At 37.1% G+C, this 22,408-nt stretch overlaps 3 protein-coding genes across 6 annotated transcripts; 1 reads left to right on the plus strand and 2 right to left on the minus strand.

Moving 5' to 3' along the window:
• Positions 1–2,016: 2,016 nt before the first annotated feature.
• Positions 2,017–6,186, plus strand: zgc:101040 (Arylamine N-acetyltransferase, pineal gland isozyme NAT-10). 2 transcript variants are annotated; one of them, XM_051870617.1, is made up of 2 exons: positions 2,017–2,346; positions 3,921–6,186. In XM_051870617.1, the coding sequence occupies exon 2, from the start codon at positions 3,928–3,930 to the stop codon at positions 4,798–4,800; it is 873 nt and encodes a 290-aa protein (XP_051726577.1). In that variant the 5' UTR covers positions 2,017–2,346; positions 3,921–3,927; the 3' UTR covers positions 4,801–6,186. The 2 variants fall into 2 exon arrangements, with proteins under 2 accessions (XP_051726577.1, XP_051726576.1); XM_051870616.1 differs by having other exon boundaries at positions 2,021–2,378.
• Positions 6,163–21,478, minus strand: LOC127499897 (UDP-glucuronosyltransferase 2B13-like). Of its 3 annotated transcripts, none has more exons than XM_051870606.1 (2): positions 21,340–21,478; positions 6,163–8,619 (listed from the first exon to the last, which is right to left on the minus strand). In XM_051870606.1, the coding sequence occupies exon 2, from the start codon at positions 8,612–8,614 to the stop codon at positions 7,019–7,021; it is 1,596 nt and encodes a 531-aa protein (XP_051726566.1). In that variant the 5' UTR covers positions 8,615–8,619; positions 21,340–21,478; the 3' UTR covers positions 6,163–7,018. The 3 variants fall into 3 exon arrangements, with proteins under 3 accessions (XP_051726566.1, XP_051726564.1, XP_051726565.1); XM_051870604.1 differs by lacking the exon at positions 21,340–21,478 and adding an exon at positions 9,279–10,970; XM_051870605.1 differs by lacking the exon at positions 21,340–21,478 and adding an exon at positions 9,494–10,967.
• On the minus strand, positions 9,913–21,488 carry LOC127499899 (UDP-glucuronosyltransferase 2A2-like). The gene is made up of 2 exons (XM_051870608.1): positions 21,340–21,488; positions 9,913–12,596 (listed from the first exon to the last, which is right to left on the minus strand). The coding sequence occupies exon 2, from the start codon at positions 12,589–12,591 to the stop codon at positions 10,996–10,998; it is 1,596 nt and encodes a 531-aa protein (XP_051726568.1). The 5' UTR covers positions 12,592–12,596; positions 21,340–21,488; the 3' UTR covers positions 9,913–10,995.
• Between the last annotated feature and the right edge of the window lie 920 nt (positions 21,489–22,408).

Genomic DNA, 22,408 nt, shown 5'->3' on the forward strand with positions numbered 1-22,408 from the left:
ATTTGTAACATTAAATAAGGTTAATAAAAGTATTGTTCATTGTTAATTTCAACATTTACATTTTAAAGTTGTCTCTTACATTAGTTAATGCACTATGAATTAACATGAATGATCAATAATATATTAGTATTTTTTATATTTAAAACTTAAAATAAACATTTTACTATTTTTTATTCAAAGAAAACAAAATGTAAGAAAGAGTTAAAACTGAACACAATCTTGCTGCTCAAACTGTATAGAACAATGTAATATTTTTTTTTTGCTGCTTTTGTATTTTACATTTACTTGTACTTTTACTTTCAATACTTAAGTACGTTTAATATATATATATATATATAAAATACTGTTCATACTTGAGTACAAAAAATATCACATTCTTTAAAACTTTTACTCGAGTAATATTCTAAACAGTGACTTTAACTTCTACCAAAGTCATTTTTGTAAGCTATCTATACTTTTACTCAAGTATGGCTTTCAAGTACTTTATCCACCACTGATAGCTTGTCAAATTTGCCCCCTATTTGGGTGTAAGCAAAAACACACCGTGTGTCCCTTTAAATGCAAATGAGCTGCTGCTCCTGGCCCCTGGTCCCCTTTCCAGAAGAGGGTGGAGCTTTAACAGCTAGTGCTTTGGTTGCTCAACAACAACAAAGCTGGAGAATCTCACGCAGCCAAAATGACGATTGTCAGTAATGGTGTTCAGCCTTACATTGTTCAAACCGGAGTCGGACACTGATGGAGAGACTCAGGAAGAAGTTACGACTTCTAGAATGCAACTGGATGTTTCTGAATGGTTAGTGGATAAATTTATGTAGTTGCTGTGGAGTTGATTCAACTCATCGACTAGCATGTGTCATCATGTTAATCTTTTGTGCAAATCCAGCGTTGAATTGACCCTCGTTTGTGAAGCAGTCCGGCGTAAAATGACGGCATGGCAACAACACTCTACAACTTCCTCTTCTCTAAAGCAGCCCAACATGGCCTTACTTCCTTTGTTGCGTGTTCCCAGGGGCAGGGTTTATGTAAATTTTGGGGTTAGTGATGTCACCAACCCGGGAAGAAGCTCGTTGTTATGTTCCATGTATGTTTTGTATTGTATTTTGTTTCCTCCCTCTCATGTTATCTATCCATCGAGTTGTTTTAGGTTGATCTTATTGGACCGGAAGACCAGCAATCATCGTGATGTCATGACGCTCTGACGTCACGACCAGCGTTCTGCCAATCTGCGGGTTGCTGATCGTTTAAAAGGGCTTTTGGCGGCGTTCCACCTGCAGTGAGCGTTTGGGCTTCGGACCTCACTCACCTTTGTCGAGCCAGAAGCACTCAGCCAATCTACGTGTCTTTGAGCCGTTCACTTAGTCTGTGGTTTACTGAGACAGCATTCTGTGAGTTGTTTGATGCACTCGTGTAATAGTTAATCTGATGGAGTTAGAGCGTGATACAAGTTTCACGTATTCATTGTATGTGCGCATTCGTATGCTGGTGTGAAGTTAACCACTTGATTCGGTCTTGATTGGGGAAATAATGATCCCTTTGTTATGTACAGCCCTACTCGGTGTTAATCTCAACCTTCTTGACAATTGTAGTGAATGACGGCTCGATTTGTTAGTTAGTGATTTATGTTAGTTAGTGTGGGGGGTGTTCGCCTCCATTGTACTTTTGGTTATTTATGTAGTAAGTTTAGTTAAGGCGTCGTATACGCCGAAGTTTTCGGTTTTGTTTCTACATTTTATTTTTGGTAGCTATTTTAGGGGCGTGGGCGCTAGTTAATGGGGTTTTGTTTTGATTATTTATTTTGTTTGGCGACACCCTCGTTTCTTTTCTTTCTTTTGAGTTTGTTTCTCTTGTATTGTCCATTTGCCCACCCGTGTCAATAAAGATCGGGTTATTTTTGCAACCCTTGTTGTCTGGCCTGTTCTTCCTCACACTGCAACAGTTGCATCTCACCTAAATGTTGCGTTCATTCCATTTAACATCTGTAAACTCGTAACACTCGTTGTAGTCCCTACAATTTCAACTGCAAACAATGTAACTCCAGGATCTACTGAGTAATAGCAGCTTACTGATTAAAGTCCTGGTCCTCCTTATTGCCAGATCATCCCTGCCAACTGTAAAAACTATCTTATTAACACACAATCACATGATTGTATAGTTTGAAACAGCAGTAATTATGCTGAATGGGCATATTTAGCTCAGCTCCTGTCTTTAATAATTCATTTATTTAAACCTTTGATCCTACTCTGTGGTTCAAGGGTTAACTCTCTGTTATCCAACATCCAGTCCCTCACTCTGCAGACATTCACTTAGAGTCTTGGTGACACTTCAGCTCACTGCCTTCATCTAAGGGTGAGACTTCAGCTCACTGCCTTCATCTAAGGGTAAGAGTTTTTTTTTTTTTTTTTTTTTAATTATTATTAAAACAATAAGGATTTAGACAGTTGTTTTATTGTCTGTTCTTGCTTCTGTTGATGTGCTACCACTCTTCAAAGTGGTGCTTAATTTAGCTTAATTTTAATTTTTTTGGGTAACACTTTACACTAAGGTATCATTTGTTAACATTATTGTAAAGTGTTACCCTTTTTTCTTACTGTTGTAAGACTCTCATTGTATCTTCTTTTTGCATTCCCCACACTCCCACATCTTCTTAACTCTTTCTATTTTCACTTCCTATTTTTGACTGCAATTGATGTCGTATTTAAGTAACTGTTTATTAAATATCACATGCAATTCACATATCAGAACATATTATTTAATTTTAGTGAATACAGAATGTGGGAAATGCTGTTGTTTAGGTACAAAAATAATATTAGTTATCTTGCAAAAACATATATTCTATTAGTATTTGAGTCTTGATTAAAACAAGATTACTGTAGAAGCAAATTGTTGAAATAATAAAACGTAAAAAGTAGATTTCTAATTGTTTTCTGCTGTGCCGTATAACATCAAATTTAAAGTCCCTACATTTTTCTTAAACCGTGTAACACTGCAGAATGGGCAGATTCTGTTAAAGCAGAGCAACCAGCTTCACCAAACAGAACAGCAAACACAATAAGCTCATTTGAGATGACAAACACCTCGCCTTGAATGTAAATGAGAATAAACAGAGAAGAGGAACCAGAGAAGGAGCCAAATAAGAGCTGAGAATTTTCAAATCTCCAAGTGGACAAGCAATCTATGTGAACAAAAACAAATTATTATTAAAATATCACACTCAAATTTTTTGTTCTTATAAGATGATGCATTTGAAATATATTAGTTGATAGAGTTAACAGAATAACATTAGACAAGAACAAAACATCACAGTTGTGAGACGCTGCTCAGCATAAACGTCACAAGTCAGACTCTGACTGTCTCTGATGGCATTTTTAAACAGTGTTGCGAACAATCAGGTCACACGGTCAATTGGGTCTACTGTATAATAGTACATATTTACGAAACATGATCTTGATTTTTAAAAGTTTTACCCAATTTGCTTTAACCCACTGGGGACTAGGTTTAGGGGTGGGCCAGTAAGGTACATTTTGCCTACTGTTTTATGAATACTGTGAATTCAGACATACTACTATTTTCCTACTATTTTTCGCCTACCATATAGTAGGGCAGTATGCAATTTTGGATGCAGTCTTTTGTGCAGAACTTGCTCAACTCAATTGAGCCTAAGGACCCACACACTCCCCCATCTGCAATTATTTGGACAAACAGATAGTCCCGTCCCATGCTCACACCATTGGTTGCTGTGTTGGATTGTTTGGGACGACCAAACAAACAGAGCAATGTTTTAATAGCACCACAAAGACACGGTGTTTACACTTTTCAGAAAATTAACCTACAAATGGTGTACTTATAGTTGTAACTATATTTTATAAGATGAGGAAAATATATATTTTAGCTTTAAACTGTTTTTGCATTGTCTCTTGAAGGAATCTAATGGATCTGAAAGGGTACTTCAACAGGATCGGGTTTACCGGCCAATATGACAAACCCGACCTGGACACTTTACGCACTATCCACAAGCTGCATGTTATGAAAATTCCATTTGAGAACCTCAGCATCCACTGTGGAGAGAAGAACACGACAGACCTGAACATCATCTATGATAAATTAGTCAAGAGCAATCGGGGAGGCTGGTGTTGTGAAAACAACCTCTTGTTCTCATGGGTCCTAAAAGAGATGGGTTACAAATACACCACACTAGGCTCCAAGGTGTTCAGCAAGTTCCAAAATGATTTCTACCCCGTAGACTCTCATCTCATCAATCTGGTGGAGATTGATGGGAAGCCTTACATTACTGATGTGAGCTATGGAGTGTCATGCCAACTGTGGTATCCCTTAGAGATGATCTCGGGTAAAGATCAGCCGCAGCCTCCCGGTGTGTTCCGCCTGCTAAACGATGGGATGAGGTGGGTTCTGGAGAAGACATCAAGAAAGCAAGTGGTCAAAGATAAGGCCTATGCTAATTCCAGCCTCCTTGACCATCGTCTGATTAAAAAAATGTATTGCTTCCCATTAACACCCCGTAATAAAGAGCATTTCGTGGAGACGCTGGATTGCCTGCAGACCAGTCCAGATTCTCGGTTTGTGCTGAAGTCCATTTGCTCCCTTCAGACGCCTAAAGGCTTCAGAGCTCTGATTGGCTGGACTTACAGTGAGATAACCTACAACCCAGAGGAGGATTCTGACATGGTGGACATGAAGGAAATTCCTGACTGTGAAATAGAGGCTGTGTTGAAGGAAAAGTTTAACGTGGTGTTAGTTAATAAGTTCACACCTAAAAATAACAAAGCTAATTATTGCATGTAATGCTCAAAAGCAGTACTGACCTGTAAGTTATACTTGTCACTAGACAGGGAAAAATATTAATCCATTTCATGCCTAATGCTTTTTCATGCCCTCAGAATTAAATTAAAATAATAATAAAAAAAGAACTATCTATAAAATATTGAAATATGTGCAATTTAAAGGATTAGTTCACTTTCAAATTAAAATGACCCCAAGCTTTACTCACCCTTAAGCCATCCTAGGTGTATATGACTTTCTTCTTTCTGACGAAGACAATCGGAGAAATATTAATAAATATCTTGACGCATCCAAGCTTTATAATGGCACTATGCGTTACCAAATGAGTATGAGCTGAAGAAAGTGTCTCCATCCACATCCATCTATCATAAACATATTCCACATGGCTCCGGAGGGTTAATAAAGGCCTTCTGAAGTGAAGCAAAAAAAAAAAACATATTTATTTAAAAAACATATTTAACAAGTTATGAAGTAAAATATCTAGCTTCCGCCAGACCTCCTTCCGTATTCAAATTACGTAAAAAACAGAACGCGTTGCGTCAGTTATGCAAATTGAATAGGGAAGGCGTAGGACGTACAGCGTAAGCTTTTTGAAGAACACGGAAGGCGGTTTGGCGGAAGCTACATATTTTACTTCATAACTTGTTAAATATGGATATTTTTTTTTTACACAAACGCATCGCTTCGCTTCAGAAGGCCATTATTAACCGTCCAGAGCCGTGTGGAATATGTTTATGATGGATGGAGACACTTTCTTCAGCTCATACTTGTTTGGTAACACATACTGCCATTGTAAAGCTCGGATGAGTCAGGATATTTATTAATATTTCTACGATTGTGTTCGTCAGAAAGAAGAAAGTCATATACACCTAGGATGGCTTGAAGGTGAGTAAATCTTGGGGTAATTGTCATTTGAAAGTGAACTAATACTTTAAATGTCTCTTAAACAGCCGTCAATGGAGAAAGATGCTAATGGCTGCCAAATGGTGTAGTATAGGGACTGACAGAGGTATAATAAAACGCACAACCTTGATCACTTAGAAAAAACAAACAAAAAAAAAACACACTTCCTTGAAAGATTTTTTTTTTTTTTTTTTAAGATGACACTGCTCTTGCTAATAAGAGCAGAGTTTCTGTGAATGCTTAGTGCATGCAGAAGTGATCCTGTGTCGCAGAGTTTCTTAGGATTTCTCAAAATATTTAACATGGACATTGAATCAGTGTACTACTAAATATTACAAATGATTGACTCATGTTTGTCTGACAGAAACATGCTTAAATACAGCTCCATAGTTTGTGTTGACAACAATGAAATTAATTACTGTCTGTCGAAAGAATCAACATGTAGGTGATATTGAGAAACCATTAATAAATGAACTGCACATTTTATTATTTTTTGTTTTTATTACTTCAATAATCAATTTTGATTTTGGTCATCACTTGATGTTTAATGCAAAACTCAAGTCCAGTTAAGAATTATTCTTTTAAACCATAATCAAACTAAACTTTTACCTCTTCAATTGCTAATGAAGTTTGTAAATGATTTTCCAGACCTCTGCTGAAACAGCACACGTACAGCATTGTTAATTAAAATTAGTTACTAAACTGGCCAGGTTAAGTTTCGCACAGTTAAATAGTTGACAGATAACATGGACACAAACTTTTCATCCAATGTCGACATTTTAGATTAAAAAGTGATCAATTACAGTGCCTCAAATAAATAAACTATACTTGCAAAACATTTTTTAGGATGCCTTTCTCAGTCAGAGTAAAACTAGCTAATAATAGCATTAATTATAGAAAATATCACTGCACCACATTATATTGTTATTTGACACTGAGTAATATTTTTCTGTAGAAAAATGATTACTATAAAGGCAAATTCAGATACATGAATGCATAAAACATTTTAGAAAAATTAAACTAAAGTACATAGACACGGAAAGCAGAATTAAAATTAAAAGTGAAGGAGTCATGCAAGTTGTCTGAGATTCAGATGAAAAACTTAATAAAAACCTTTACAATATATACCTTAACAAATGTTATTATTCCTGCTTACTAAACGAGACTTTGGGCTTGTCTTTTAAATATCCTGGGGTCGTCATCATTAATTGCTGTATTTTGTTTCTCTTTTCCTCATTGTGCTGTTCATTACATAAGTAGTAAGTCATGGGACAGACATATAAGAAGAAACCATGTCTATACTTCATTTGCAAATGTGTCACTCAGTTTTCCTTTTTTTGCTACAGCACTTGATACACAGATATCTAACTGTAAAAAATATGGAGAGAGTGAATATCAAAACAACTGCAAACAATATAACTGCAACATCTGCTGAGTAATAGGAGTGCCAAGGCAGTTTGTAAGACTCTGTACGGAGGTGAGCAGCACCTTTGTGTCTCATTACAAACTCAATCCAGAAGAGGGCGCTGTCCAAAGGTTTAATTGGTTTGTCTCTGTGCAGATGAGAGAGTCTCTGCATACTCAGTCTGTAAGATGGTTCATTGATTACTTCCTGTAGGGCTGCATGCAGAGTGTTTTTATCTAAAGTTGCGATGGAGAGTATCTTGGCTCCTCCCCTTTCTTGTAATCGAAGAAGATTGTCGTACTGGTCAAAAAAGAATGGAATTCCAACCACTGGAATACCGTGGTACAAAGCTTCTTGAACCCCATTGGTTCCGCCATGTGCAATAAAAACTTTAGTCTTTGGATGCCCTAGAAGATCGTTCTGTGGCATCCAGTCAACCAGTAATGTGTTGTTCCCCAAAGTAGATGGTCTTATTCCAGTGTATCTCCAAATCACCTTTTGAGGGAGCAGAGAAAAAGCAGCAGCTATATCTGTTGTTACATCATCTGGTAGATCACTGATAAACGACCCTAAAGACATGATAATGACTCCATGCTCTCCAGAACTTTGCATGAAGTCCTCCAGATCTTGTGGAAGGGCCTTCGCTGGTTTACACTGGAAGCCACCAATGTAGATGATATTTGGCATAGTTGGACGTGGAAATTCAAAAACAAAATCAACCCTCATAAGCCATATATCAGCCCCCTGGAGAAGTTCGTAAAAACGTACAGGCGGATGGAAATATTTGTCACACAGTGCTTGGTACTGTGGCAAATTAAAATAGCTGTACTGAAAGTACAGTAGGAAATAGTAGAAAACATTTTTTACTCGTTGAAAGAAGATCATTTTGTCAGTGTTTCCAGATCTTGTGATAGGGATGTAAGACAACGGTGAGGGAGCGATGTCGAAGTGTCCCTCTCCAGGAGTGGTCCATCTCACGTTATATACCATGGGTAACTTGAGTTCATGAGCCAAGAAAATGCCTGCACCCCATACTGGATCAGTTAGCATCAGATCGTACTGTTTATCATGCAGTGCCTTCATAATTTCCTCACTTTCAAACATGTTTGTTATAAGCTGACATACTATTTTATGCATGTTATACATGCTACCAGTTATATCGAAATACAGCTGTACATCACTCAGCCAGTGGCTCTTTCCTCTTTCATGGTTGATTATTTTGGAGAGCATGTCATCCATAAATTCTTCATCCATTCCTGTGGTGTTAGGTATGGTTATAGAGTTGTAATAAGTTGAATTCTCCTTTACAAACCAGCTATTATAGGTGCGTATTACATCAATGCTGTGCCCTTGACCATGTAAAGCCTTGATGAGGATGTCCATGTTCACCCAGTGACTTCCCTCCAACGGCACCACCAAGATTTTGCCACCATCACAGGTAGAACCGAAAAGGATTACGACTGTTATCCAGACAGAGACAGAAACCATGTTCTTAGAAAATGGTGTCATCTTGCCTGTAAATGATAAAATAATTGGATTACATAAATTTGGATAATATTATTTGTGTAGTTACTTAGGTTAATAATGTTTTCAACACTGTGCAGTACTAACATAAAATAAAATAAAATAAAAAATAGATATAGATTAGTAGCCCAGTTTATTTGTGTCACCTCGTTATCTGAATACCTAGGCAAACCAGACAAAATAATTCAGATGGTTTATTATCTTACACAAACTGAATTTATTGAAAATGTGAACAGCAGTAGTTTATTATTAATGTCAAAACTTTATTACCTCTTTGAAGAGTGTGAACTAACATATTTATTTCCATTCATTTACTTGTTATCTCAAGAATAACGGGGTTGACTGATGATACAAAGAAGCCTTTTCTAGTGGAACCAAATATCTCAGGACAAACTGGCTCTTTTGTTTCGCCAGTTTAACGCTCACAGTTCATTTTTCAGACCATACCAAATGCAAATGCTAAAATTAAGATAAATAAATAAAACCAAACTTTTTATCTTTTTTTTATTTTATTTTTTTTAGTTTATTTATTTATTTATTAATCAATGGATAGTTAACATGTTCTCTTTTTTTCATTGTGACAGAGTGATCTCTCACCTCCATTAAAGCAGTGATTTACAAAAATTTAAGCATTTCACTTTCTGAATACCTGCTTCGGAGTTGTGGGTGCACACACACTCCGTTAGGGCTCCCGGATACAAACACGCTACAGTTAACATGTCAGTTACATCCATTTGTCAGTTCAGACCCTTTCACACGAACAAACATACACATGTAAACGTTCTGTCTCACGTTGTTCCATTTCACTTATCTTTATGTTTACAGTATATGTGTTGGTGTTCTGTGTTGCAATGAATACGCTACCAATAGAGATGAATCTGTCTTTCGGATTGCGCTGCTGTCTGTGTACGGGTGTTCTTCTTCATATTGTTGTTTAATGGTGATAAACTCTTTAGGAGAACTATCGCCATCTACTGTACTGGTCAATGAACAGTATTTCTCACAAGGGTGATGTTAAAGTCACCATGAAATCAAAACTATATATTTTTTAATGGTATATTTAGTAGCCTATTTATTAATGATTTAACCGAAAAAAAATCTATATTTAATTTATAATTTATGCAATTTATATTAATTTAATGAAAACTGTGAAGTGTTTGATAACTATTCAATTTCTGTATATTTCTTACTTGCAGAAATTGTTTTAAAAATTGGGTAGGACAGGAGGGAGAGGGGGGGTTACTAATTATTGCAGAACAAAATAACATTACAATGTCCAGAAATCAATTTTAATAGTACATTTATTTGAATTTATCGACACAGAAGTCATATTTAATGTGATAGTTTCATGCTTACATCTACTATTATATAATATATTGTTAGTCCCGAGATTCGTCACGTCAGTGAATAAATACATAGATTCGCACAGAATGCTTGTGTGTGTGTGAATAGTCTGGTGGTAGAACTTTTGTTAAGTGTGTCAGAGAGGATCTTGGTTCTAATCTGCTCTTATATCGTTTTTTTGTCCCCCTCATTAAAACCAAATATGTTAGTCGGTTATTGAATATCAAGAGCAGGGACACGTTTGTGTGAATTTTGTTTTGTGATTTCACCTGAACGAATAGAGAGTCTTGTGCAACAGCTTTAAATGATAGATTGAAGTGCTTGTCTGTGTAAAGACTGCGCAGTGTGCGCCAGCGCCAAGAGAACACTGTTGCCTTCCGTCACTGATCACAGCGGCAACGGGCACTCAGCATGATTTAAAAAACAACATATTCCAGCACCAGATCGCCACTTATTTAACACAAACGAATGAATTTCTAATCAAATGGAGATGCTTTTTTTGTATTAGGTATTCAAAAAGTGGTGGGGACAATACTGACACTGGCAAAAAAGTGGTGGGGACATGTCCCACCCGTCCCACCCCAAAATTACGCCTATGCTTACCTGTTAGATAAAATATTTTAAATACACTGTATTTACGTTGTTACTACATTAATTTGGAGATTGAATGTGAAATTGTTAGAATACAAAAATATTTGATGGTAGCTGCGATTAATCACAATTAATTACAGAAAAAAATTGAAATTAATTAGTTAATTTTTTTAATTGATTATCAGCACTAATATGTATATTTATTTATTTATTTTCCATGCCTGCCTTAAATTCCTGCTTACTAAAGGAGAGACTCTGGGCTTGTCTTTTAAATATCCTGATGTTTTCCGGCCAGACGTAATGTCATCATCACTTACTGTAGTTTGTTTCTCTTTTCCTATAAAGTTCAATGTACTGTTCATTACATAAGTAGTAAGTCATGGGACAGACACATAAGAAGAAACCATGTCTATACTTCATATGCAAATGTGTCACTCAGTTTTCCTTTTTCTGATGCAGCACTTGACACACAAATATCTAACTATAAAAAATATGGAGAGAGTGAATATCAGAACAACTGCAAACAATGTAAGTGCAACATCTACTGAGTAATAGGAGTACCAAGGCAGTTTGTAGGACTCTGTACGGAGGTGAGCAGCACCTTTATGTCTCATTACAAACTCAATCCAGAAAAGGGCGCTGTCCAAAGGTTTAACTGGTTTGTCTCTGTGCAGAAGAGAGAGCCTCTGCATACTTAGTCTGTAAGATGGTTCATTGATTACTTCCTGTAGGGCTGCATGCAGAGTGTTTTTATCTAAAGTTGCGATGGAGAGTATCTTGGCTCCTCCCCTTTCTTGTATTCGAAGAAGATTGTCGTACTGGTCAAAAAAGAATGGAATTCCAACCACTGGAATACCGTGGTACAAAGCTTCTTGAACCCCATTGGTTCCGCCATGTCCAATAAAAACTTTAGTCTTTGGATGCCCTAGAAGATCATTCTGTGGCATCCAGTCAACCAGTAATGTGTTGTTCCCCAAATTAGATGGTCTCTTTCCAGTGTATCTCCAAATCACCTTTTGAGGGAGCCGAGAAAAAGCAGCAGCTATTTCTGTTGTTACATCATCTGGTAGATCACTGATAAACGACCCTAAAGACATGATAATGACTCCATGCTCTCCAGAACTTTGCATGAAGTCCTCCAGATCTTGTGGAAGGGCTTTCGCTGGTTTACACTGGAAGCCACCAATGTAGATGATATTTGGCATAGTTGGACGTTGAAATTCAAAAACAAAATCAACCCTCATAAGCCATATATCAGCCCCCTGGAGAAGTTCATAAAAACATACAGGTGGATGGAAATATTTGTCACACAGTGCTTGGTACTGTGGCAAATTAAAATAGCTGTACTGAAAGTTCATTAGGAAATAGTAGAAAGCATTTTTTACTCGTTGAAAGAAGTTCATTTTGTCAGTGTTTCCAGATCCTGTGAAAGGGATGTAAGACAACGGCGAGGGAGCGATGTCAAAGTGTCCCTCTCCAGTAGCGGTCCATCTCACGTTATATACCATGGGTAACTTGAGTTCATGAGCCAAGAAAATGCCTGCACCCAATACTGGATCAGTTAGCATCAGATCGTACTGTTTATCATGCAGTGCCTTCATAATTTCCTCACTTTCAAACATGTTTGTTATAAGCTGACATGCCATTTTATGAATTTTATACATGCTACTAGTTATATCGAAATACAGCTGTACATAGCTCAGCCAGTGGCTCTTTCCTCTTTCATGGTCGATTAGTTTGGAGAGCACGTCATCTACAAATTCTTCATCCATTCCTGTGGTGTTAGGTATGGTTATAGAGTTGTAATAAGTTGAATTCTCCTTTACAAACCAGCTATTATAGGTGCGTATTACATCAATGCTGTGCCCTTGACCATGTAAAGCTTTGATGAGGATGTCCATGTTCACCCAGTGACTTCCCTCCAACGGCACCACCAAGATTTTGCCACCATCACAGGTAGAACCGAAAAGGATTACGACTGTTATCCAGACAGAGACAGAAACAATGTTCTTAGAAAATGGTGTCATCTTGCCTGTAAATGATAAAATAATTGGATTACATAAATTTGGATAATATTATTTGTGTAATTACTTAGGTTAATAATGTTTTCAACACTGTGCAGTACTAACATAAAATAAAATAAAATAAAAAATAGATATAGATTAGTAGCCCAGTTTATTTGTGTTACCTCGTTATCTGAATACCTAGGCAAACCAGACAAAATAATTCAGATGGTTTATTATCTTACACAAACCGAATGCTTTTGAAACAGTTATGTGAACAGCAGTAGTTTATGCTGAACGTCAAAACTTAGTTACTTTTTTGAAGAGCGTGAACTAACATTTTTATTTCCATTCATTTGCTTATCTCAAGAATAACAGGGCTGACTGATCAATATTCAAGAAGCCTTAGTGGAACCAAATATCTCAGGACATGGCTCTTGGTTCATCAGTTTAATGCTCATAGTTCATTTTTTCAGACCATACCAAATGCAAATAACTTCATCAATGTATAATTAACATGTTCTTTCTTGTTCATTGTGATCTGTCACCTCCATTAAAGCACAGGTTTCATATAAATTCTAAGCATTTACTTTCTCTCTGTTGTAAAACATGGTGGCGACTACTCAGAATGCACACACTCTGTTAGCACTCCCATATACAAACACACGACAGTTAACATGTACAGTGGCAAGAAAAAGTATGTGAACCACTTGCAGAATCTGTGAAAATGTGCAAAATTTTAACAAAATAAGGGAGATAATAAAAAATGCATGTTATTTTTTTATTTGGTACTGTCCTGAGTAAGATATTTTACATAAAAGATGTTTACATATAATCCATAAGAAAAAAAAAATATCTGAATTTATTAAAATGACCCCATTTAAAAGTTTGTGAACCATTGATTCTTTATACTGTGTGTGGTTACCTGGATGATCTACGACTGTTTTTTTTGTTGTGTGATGGTTGTTCATGAGTCCTTTGTTTGTCCTGAGCAGTTAAACTGATCTCTGTTCTTCAGAAAAAATCTCCAGGTCCCAAAGATTCTTCAGTTTTCCACCATCTTTTGCATATTTGAACCCTTTACAACAGTGACTGAATGATTTTGAGATCCATCTTTTCATACTGAGGACAACTGAGGGACTCAAACACAACTATTAAAAAAGGTTCAAACATTCACTGATGCTCCAGAAGGAAACACGATGCATTAAGTGTCGGGGGGTGAAAACTTTTGAACAGGATGAAGAGGTCCAAATTTTTCTTATTTCGCTTGAATATCTTTTTTTTTTTTTTCATTTAGTACTGCCCTTCGGAAGCAACAGAAAATACTTGCATGTTTCCCAGAAGACAAATTAAATACAATTTACCTTGATCTTCAAATTCCAAATGTTTTCACCCCCCATCTATTAATGCGTCATGTTTTTTTCTGGAGCATCAATGAATGTTTGGACCTTTTTTTAAAAGTTGCGTTTGAGTCCCTCAGTTGTCCTCATTGTAAAAAGATGGATCTCAAAATCATTCAATCACTGCTGGAAAGGGTTCAAATATACAAAAAATGCTGGAAAACTGAAGAATCTTTGGGACCTGGAGGATTTTTCTGAAGAACAGAGCTCAGTTTAACTGCTCAGGACAAACAAGGGACTCATGAACAACCATCACAAAACAAACAAACAGTCGTAGATCATCCAGGTAACCACACACAGTATTAAGAATCAGTGGTTCACAAACTTATGAATGGGGTTATTTTAATAAATTCAGCTAATTTTTTTTGTCTTGTGGATTATATGTAAACATCTTTTATGTAAAATATCTTACTCAGGACAGTACTAAATAAAAAATAACATGCATTTTGTATTATCTCCCTTATTTTGTTAAAATTATTAACATTTTCACAGATTCTGCAAGTGGTTCACACACTTTTTCTTGCCACTGTAAATTACATGATTGCGCATTGCATTCACCATTCACCACCATGTTTTACGACATACTCAGGAGCGTACAATGATAACAAATACAAATCACCAGAGAAAACTGTATTTCCGTTAATATTTTTTAAGAACTGCTTGACTAATATTTGAATCTCTTACATACATTCAAGCGCTCAGTCGTGCGGCCAAGACACTGCACATATTCATCACATTTCATACACTCATAGAAATCATACAGACCACACACAAAACCAAATAGATTTTTCTTTTGCAGTTTATTTTTTAATAACTAAAAAGCGGCACTGAAATATCTGCTAGATGAAATAATAAATACATTAATAAATACATAGGGAATATTTCGACTGATGTCACTGCCATTACACGATAGACTGAGAGGTGCTGCACGTGATTAAGTTAGCCGTTACGCTTTCTCCAATGGTAAGAGATACAGACCCTCTCATCTCCCTGTAATATACAATCTCTGCTACTATACGAACAACGGAGAGTGATCGCAACTAGGGCTGGGTAAAAAATATCGATTTCTCGATTTTAATCGATTCTCATTTTTATGAAGCGATTTCGATTCTTAAATCCCAAGAATCGATTAGTCTAGTCTGTTTTCAGTTGATGAATGAACAGAACATGTAGCACGCCTCCCATCCAATAAATCGCAGTAATCTTTGTGCTTTGTTACTTTTGATATGAAGCAAAGTCTCAGATTTCAAATGACATCCATCTTATTATGAGATTCAAAAAATAAATACCTTTTTGGCGCTGTTTAATGTGACGTGACAGATCGCTTTAGCGCCTCAGTTAAAGAGAAGCGGCAGCACGGAGCGCATGTGAACATCCTCTCCTCCGCTTTAATACCAGTTACAGCGCGAAATAAACATGACTAAACATCTGAAGGTATGTTAAAATACACAGTACAACTTACCGAAATCGGTATCATGTCTCGTGTAATAGCTCAATCAGTGTTTCAACCTCGGAAAGACGTCAATACAACAGCTTGTAAACAATGTCACATAATGTCACATTTACCTCAGAAAAACATATTTAGTGACCATAAACTCATTAGTCAGCTAGAAAAGTGAACTCTAGAAAGCAGCATTCTGATATAGCTACGCACCGTTACATATTCATTATAATGTTCTTCAATATTTAATGCATGTTTGAATAAATCAGTTATGACAGCCACGATTTAAATGTATATATTTCAAAAAAAAAAAAAAAAAAAAACAACGAATTGGAGTAGAAATATGATTATGCAATTCTAAACTTTATTTATTATAAAAAAAACAAAAACATAATTGATTGTAATTTAAGTGTTTGTATATTTATCTGAGTGGAGCTCACAGACACCATGATAGATTAACTCAATGGTTTTAGTTCTCAGATTTGGCTCCCTTGTTCTGGAAACCAGTGTTTCTGTTTAGATGCCGTGTATACAGCGTATCTTTACGCATATTTGTACCTAAGTTCATTTTAACCTTCAATATTATAGTAAAGTAGTACCAACTGACACCCATGTGTAGTTTACAGCATTAGTTGAGAGATATACTGATATACTACATCCAAAATAATCGATATCGAATCGAAAGCGTAATTGAATTGAATTGCAAGCATGCAACTAGAAATCGAATCGAATCGTGAAAACTGTGTCAATACCCAAACCTAATCACAACGAGCTACCATCAGTAACATTTCCAGACGTGTTTTTATACATTATTTATGGTGTGAGCACTGACACATTCAAGCAGTTCAGAAATTATGAATCTGTAATATATATCTGTTATAAATAATAAATATATACAAATTATAAAGCCACATTTTGGTTAAGTTGTTTATTTTCATTGAGTTTTACTTTCACTTTCACCATTGTGTTGTTTCCCAGCTGGTAAACTGAAAAATTGCACTTCATTTGAGATATGTTTTTCACGGCGGTTGTGAGAGCGGATATGACAGTTCATAACACAGCAAGCATTCAAGCATCTAATGTGTTAACGTCTACCTCCACTACTACTCAGTCTCTAATTTAGTGTCTTTGTCCTAAAGTCCCAGACTGCATTGCGTTGCTGATGTCACATTCCCATTCTCTATATCCGTTCAGATATACCAACTTCTGTTTCATGCCAACTTCAATTGTTTTTTTTTGTTTTTTTATGTCAACATGCAATAGATGACCATCTGTGGGTCTCATGCTGCTTCAGTTCTGCAGTTACTTTTTCATTATAGCCTAGTAACCCCTGTACTATAGTAACAGTATAGCAGCATTTAGTCTTTTTAAAAACAAAAACACATTCTGTGATCATCCCCTTATGCCTGTCACTGAGCAGTAAAGAAACAAACAAAAAAAAAACTTAAATTGGACAGAAGATAGTGAAACTAAAGCACTTCTCATCCAGGTGGATGAAGAAAATGGCACAGTGTTTAAAGGTGCTTTCTCATGAGCATGTGACATCACAGAGTTTACTGGTATTTTAGTACTGATGTGTGAATGGTATCTAACTGGTAAAAGGACAGAGCTTTGTTGCTTGTTTGAACAGCACATTTGTGTATTTACAGGCAAAGTCAATCTATTAGGTCTAATTTTATGGTAATTTATTAGGTTTAATGTGTAAAATGGGTTATTGACTTTTATTTCTATCGCCAACAGAAGAAGTTCAGGCTGCTATGGGATATGCTGACCAAGTTATACCAAACTCTGTTTAAGATAAATCATTTCACTCTGCACTTTTACAACTTCTCTTTGAATGGAGAAACATCAAATTTTCCAAAGCTGTTCTTTAAACCTTTAAAATTAGGCCTACAGCATATTTTCTTTGACTTTTTCAGCAGAACAAACATAACAGCCTATACAACATGGCGGCTAAAATTCAAACCATGGGGTTACCTTTTACAAGACAAGGTGGAGTCTATGGGGGCGATTATTAAAAATGTCATAGTCCAGAGAATCCAACAATTCCCATTCTAAAGACAGCAGGGAAAGATTATTTAAATGCAAAAGTTGTCATGGGTGATCTTAAAGCTGAATTCATTGTATCATTTTGGGGAAAAGCGACAATCTTTCTGGCAAACTCAGTGTTAAGGAAATACGGTGTCGTGATAGTCTCACCACCTCTGATGAAATGTGCGTGTTTGTGGCCTCAGGTGCCACTTCACTCATGGTCAAGCAGTTTTTGAGATTTCAGGATTCCTCCATTCAAATAGATAGGACTTGGTCTTGGATGCCCGAAATAGCTGCCCTAAGGCGTTGCAAATATGGCTGCAGAGTGAAAAGACTTTCTTTGGAAGAGACTTTGTATGAATGCACCATTTTTGTATATCTACGTCTTTGGTTCTTGTTATGATATTTTGCATAGTGTTTCTTGTATTTGTTCTATTGTGCTGTGTTCTCGTTCTCTCCTTTTTCTTCCTTGTTCTGTCTGATTTCTACGGAGCCCTGCATATGGCATGCAAGAAAAACAATTAAATCGTGCGCACGATTTACTAATTCGTTCCCTCGATTTATAAATCATGCGCATGTTTTATAAATCGAGGGAACGAAATATAAATCGTGCGCACCTTTTAGTAAATCGAGGGAACGAATTAATAAATCGTGCGCATGATTTAACCTACTATTTTTTTCCTTCATGTCATGTCCGGGGCTCCGTAGATTTCTGATAGGTTGTCCAATGATGGGGTGTACAGTCATCATTGGTTGTCGAGTCAAGGCATGGTCTTTATAAGGCACTGCCGGCACTCGACTGGGAGCTTATTGTTGGTTCGGTCGCGATCGGGTTGAGAGCTCCTGGATTCCTTCTCTGGCCGATCAAATTTGTGAAGTTCAAGTGAAAGTTGTACTAACTGTAACATCTGATCATGTTCACTTATGTCTAGGGCTGTGTGATATGACAATATCGTTACCACATGTCTATCGTTAGAGATTTTGTTATATCGTTCCTATATATCGTAGTATGTAAATATATTGCACTATTTACACTTCAGAGTGATGAAATGGATGAATATAAAGAGCGGGACGTGCTTGATGTTAAAAGAGTTATAAGCGCAGTACATCCTGAAAAGGAACTCGGTGTAGCGCTCGTGCTGGCTGGCACACTGCCAAAGTGCGCGCATGAAACCTGCCTCTCTCAGAAGGCGATCGCGAATTAGAGACGTGCTCGATGTTAAAGTGTATTAAGCACAATAAGTAGGTGTGGGCGATATACTGGTAGACACGATTAGCCGGTTGAAATGTGTCAACTGGTAGAGATTTTGGACTATCGTCTCTGTCAAGGTTACGCTCACGTGAGGTTGCTATGCTGCGCAGTCACGAAAGATTATAATTTGCGTGAGTTTTTAAGCATGGCCGTTTAAAAACAATTGGTTTTAAACCGTTTAAGTGCAATTAGCAGCGAAAGACAACTCATTTCAGCATATGCACGCGCTCTCTGAAGAGACTGTTTCTCGGTGCCGTGACGCGCGACACGAAGCCGCTGCTTATAGAGCGCGAGGACTGAACTGAGTACTTTTGGACACATTTTGAATTTATGCATAAAAACAGCTGGATAGAAACATGACTACTGTTACATTAATTTAACTTAATTTAAATTAATTTTCATATTCAAGTTTAAGTGTCTATATTGTCATTTCCTCCCACAGAGAGGAACTAAACACAGCATCTCCAGCATCATAGTGAACCATAACATATAACATATAATACACTTAAAGACACATCTGACAATAAAAACAACAATGACAGCTCAGTACAGTGAACATATACTGTAGGAATTCCAGATTTAGAACAACATGCAATGTAAGCAGTGTCATCTTATAAGTTAATGTGCGATAGTAAGTGTGCAAATGTTGCAGTGGGGTATACCATGGTGTGCAGTGCTAAACAGTAGCTTGTAATCCTTAAAATAGAGTAAGGCAAAGTATATTTGTGGGGGGAAGGTTAACATGGCATCCAGAGAGCCTATTTTCTGGGCACACAAAGAGAGAGAGATTGGGATGAGAACAGTAGTCAACAGTCACAGGAGTCACAGGAGATTTCCTGAAATCAATAATCATTTCTTTCGTCTTGCTGACTTTAAAGGGATAGTTCACCCAAAAATTAAAATTATCCCATGATTTACTCACCCTCAAGCCATCGTGTATATGACTATCTTGACTATATTGTTTTTGCACCGCCGTTCAAGGACTGTCACCTCCTCTCTGTATGCTGTCTTGTTGTTATGTGAGATGAAGCCCACCACTGTTGTATCTTCCACAAACTTGATGATATGATTGTCCTGATGTTGTGCAACACAGTCATGGTAGAGATTTTAGTGTGAACAGTAATAGGCTGAGGACACACCCTTGAGGGGCTCCGGTGTTCAGAATGAGAGACTGAGATGTGTTCTCGTGAATCCTTACTACCTGGGTTCTGTTAGTAGGGAAATCCAGGACTCAGTTGCAAAGTGTGGCTTTAAGTTCAAGTGCATGAAGTTTTCTGATGAGTTTCTGTGGCAGAATAGTATTAAATGCAGAATTGAAATCAACAAAAAAACATCCTGACATAAGTGTTCTTGTTTTCCAAGAGTCAAGTGGATGACATGCGATATGGCATCTGCAGTAGAGTTATTCTGTCTATAAGCAAACTGTAAAGGGTCCAGTGTAGGCAAAATGATGGTCTTGATGTGAGTCATTACTAGCCGTTCGAGGCACTTCATGATGATTGACGTGATTGCCACAGGATGATAGTATAGCAGGTTATTGGTGTCTTTTTTGGTACAGGAATGATGATGGAAGTTTTGAGGCATCCTGGAACCACAGACTGCGCTAGCAAGATCTGTCAACTGGCTCGAGCATTTTTTCAGCTCCCGTCCAGGAATTCCATCTGGGACAGTGGCCTTACGTGGATTCACTTTCTGTAGGGTCCTTTTTACCGCCGTTGTTGTTAGTGACAACACCTGGCCATCCGCTGGTGGGATTATTTTCATGGATGCGGTGCTATTGTTTTCTTCAAAATGGGCAAAGAAACTGTTCAGTGCATGCAGCAGAAAGGGATCACTGACAGTAGCACTGTAGTAGATTTTGCTCCTATAGTCAGTAAGATCTTTCAGTCTCTTCCACATTTGATGGAAGTCATTAGTCTTCAGATGTTCCTGGATCCATTGGGAATATGTCGCCTTGGCTCTATTTATGCCTGCAGTGAAGTTATTCCTTGCTTCCCTCAGTGCTGTTTTATCACCTGTCCTGAAAGTAGCATCTCGTTTTGAATAGGCCTCTAGCTACCTCTAGTGGACAAAATTTTTACATATTGCACCTTTAAATACTGAAGTCGTTGTACTTTTGTACAAAATACCACCTGGTACTGATAGACCACGCTTGTGAGTTATTGACCACAGCAAAAATATTTCTCTATCTAAAACATTATCTTTTAAAATGACGTTTTTCTGAAAAATGGTACTTGGAATGGTCCCTTCCTGTTTGATTATCAACCGAATTCAACTGGTTTCAACCTGCTTCGACCTGGTTCATTGCTGGGATTCCATTACCACAGCCCAGTTTTATTATGCCCTTTTTAGAGTTTTCTCTATTCCCCTAGACATGGCAAGTATAGTTCTACTCAGCTGTCTTGGCACTTCAGCTAATAAATGGGACATTAAAAGACTACAGCAAGAAATATCTGTTTTCTCACAATATAGAATCAAATACAAAGAACAATCCTGGCCAGTATCTACAGTAACATCATGCTGCAACTACTAAACTGTATTTGAAAAATGTCGAATGAATTCTTGAAACTGTAGAAAACTTCAGATTTCACATTTAATATAAAATGGATACCTTTTTGTTAAAAACCCATAAACTGTATATTACTTACAGTTATCTTGACTGTCATATGCCTCTTCTTTGTTCAGTGCCGATATCTTTATCTTGGCAGGTTACTCCTGAAAATGAGCAATCAACTCCTTTAGCATTACACTATTTCAAACGTTATTATTTGAAATGCAGTGAGCAGCCCACAGCAAGTCCAAAGTTCAAAGTTTATTTGAAACATGATCCATGGGCTCAGTGCCCATTTAGGGCCTGATTTATTAACAGCTTGCACCAGCGCAAACCCTCTTTTGGTGTTAAAAAAACTACTGCCAGGAATTACTAAAGACACAAAGTGAAAAATTAGTGCTGAAAAGGTGTGGACACAGTTATTTTTACAGCTGACCTTATTGTATATGCATTTGTAGGGGTTTCCCTTTCGGACGCAAAATTTATGGAAGGAGAGTATTTAAATGAATCATACAAGCAGATTTACTTAGGTTTGCGCTAGTCAGTTTACTGTTTTTTTCACCATTATTTACTGCCCAAAAAAGCATGTCTTAAACTAGATGCTAAAGCCTTGTCGTCGGTCCATTGGTCATATTTTTTTAATCCATTGTTGAATAGAATAGCAAACAAAGCGAACAGGGACTTTCTGAGGGGGAAATGTTTACTCTGAACTTCATTTAGACCCTGGTCCCTGCAGTCAAAACACCTAGTACCACCCCAGAGTCCCTAGTTCCATGGGGAAAGTTGCTGTGGTGGAAACGCAGCCTAATTTGCGCTGCTCGTGGTAGATTGCCTTGGTGATTTTGGAAATGATTTGGCTGCGTTTGTGTTCATTAATTTGTGTGTCGTCAGTAGATCACACGCAGAACTTTCCACTCGCATCGGCGCTTTTTTGGAATTGCGCTCTTATGCTAATGTCATGTTTAGTAAACCTGACCCATAACTTCCTGCTATCAGTATCTGAATGGTAAACTTAAAAATGAGAGCAATGAGAGAATGACACATCACATAAGGGAATTAATGAGAGTTCATTAAGGAAAGCGTGCAGGTAAAAGTCTCAGTAATAAGTTAATTAGATCATACACATCCTCTTATACCCATTTTTTACAACAGCCAGTGGTTGTGTA

This window comes from Ctenopharyngodon idella, chromosome 18 (assembly GCF_019924925.1).
Source record: "Ctenopharyngodon idella isolate HZGC_01 chromosome 18, HZGC01, whole genome shotgun sequence".
Lineage (NCBI taxonomy): Eukaryota > Metazoa > Chordata > Actinopteri > Cypriniformes > Xenocyprididae > Ctenopharyngodon > Ctenopharyngodon idella.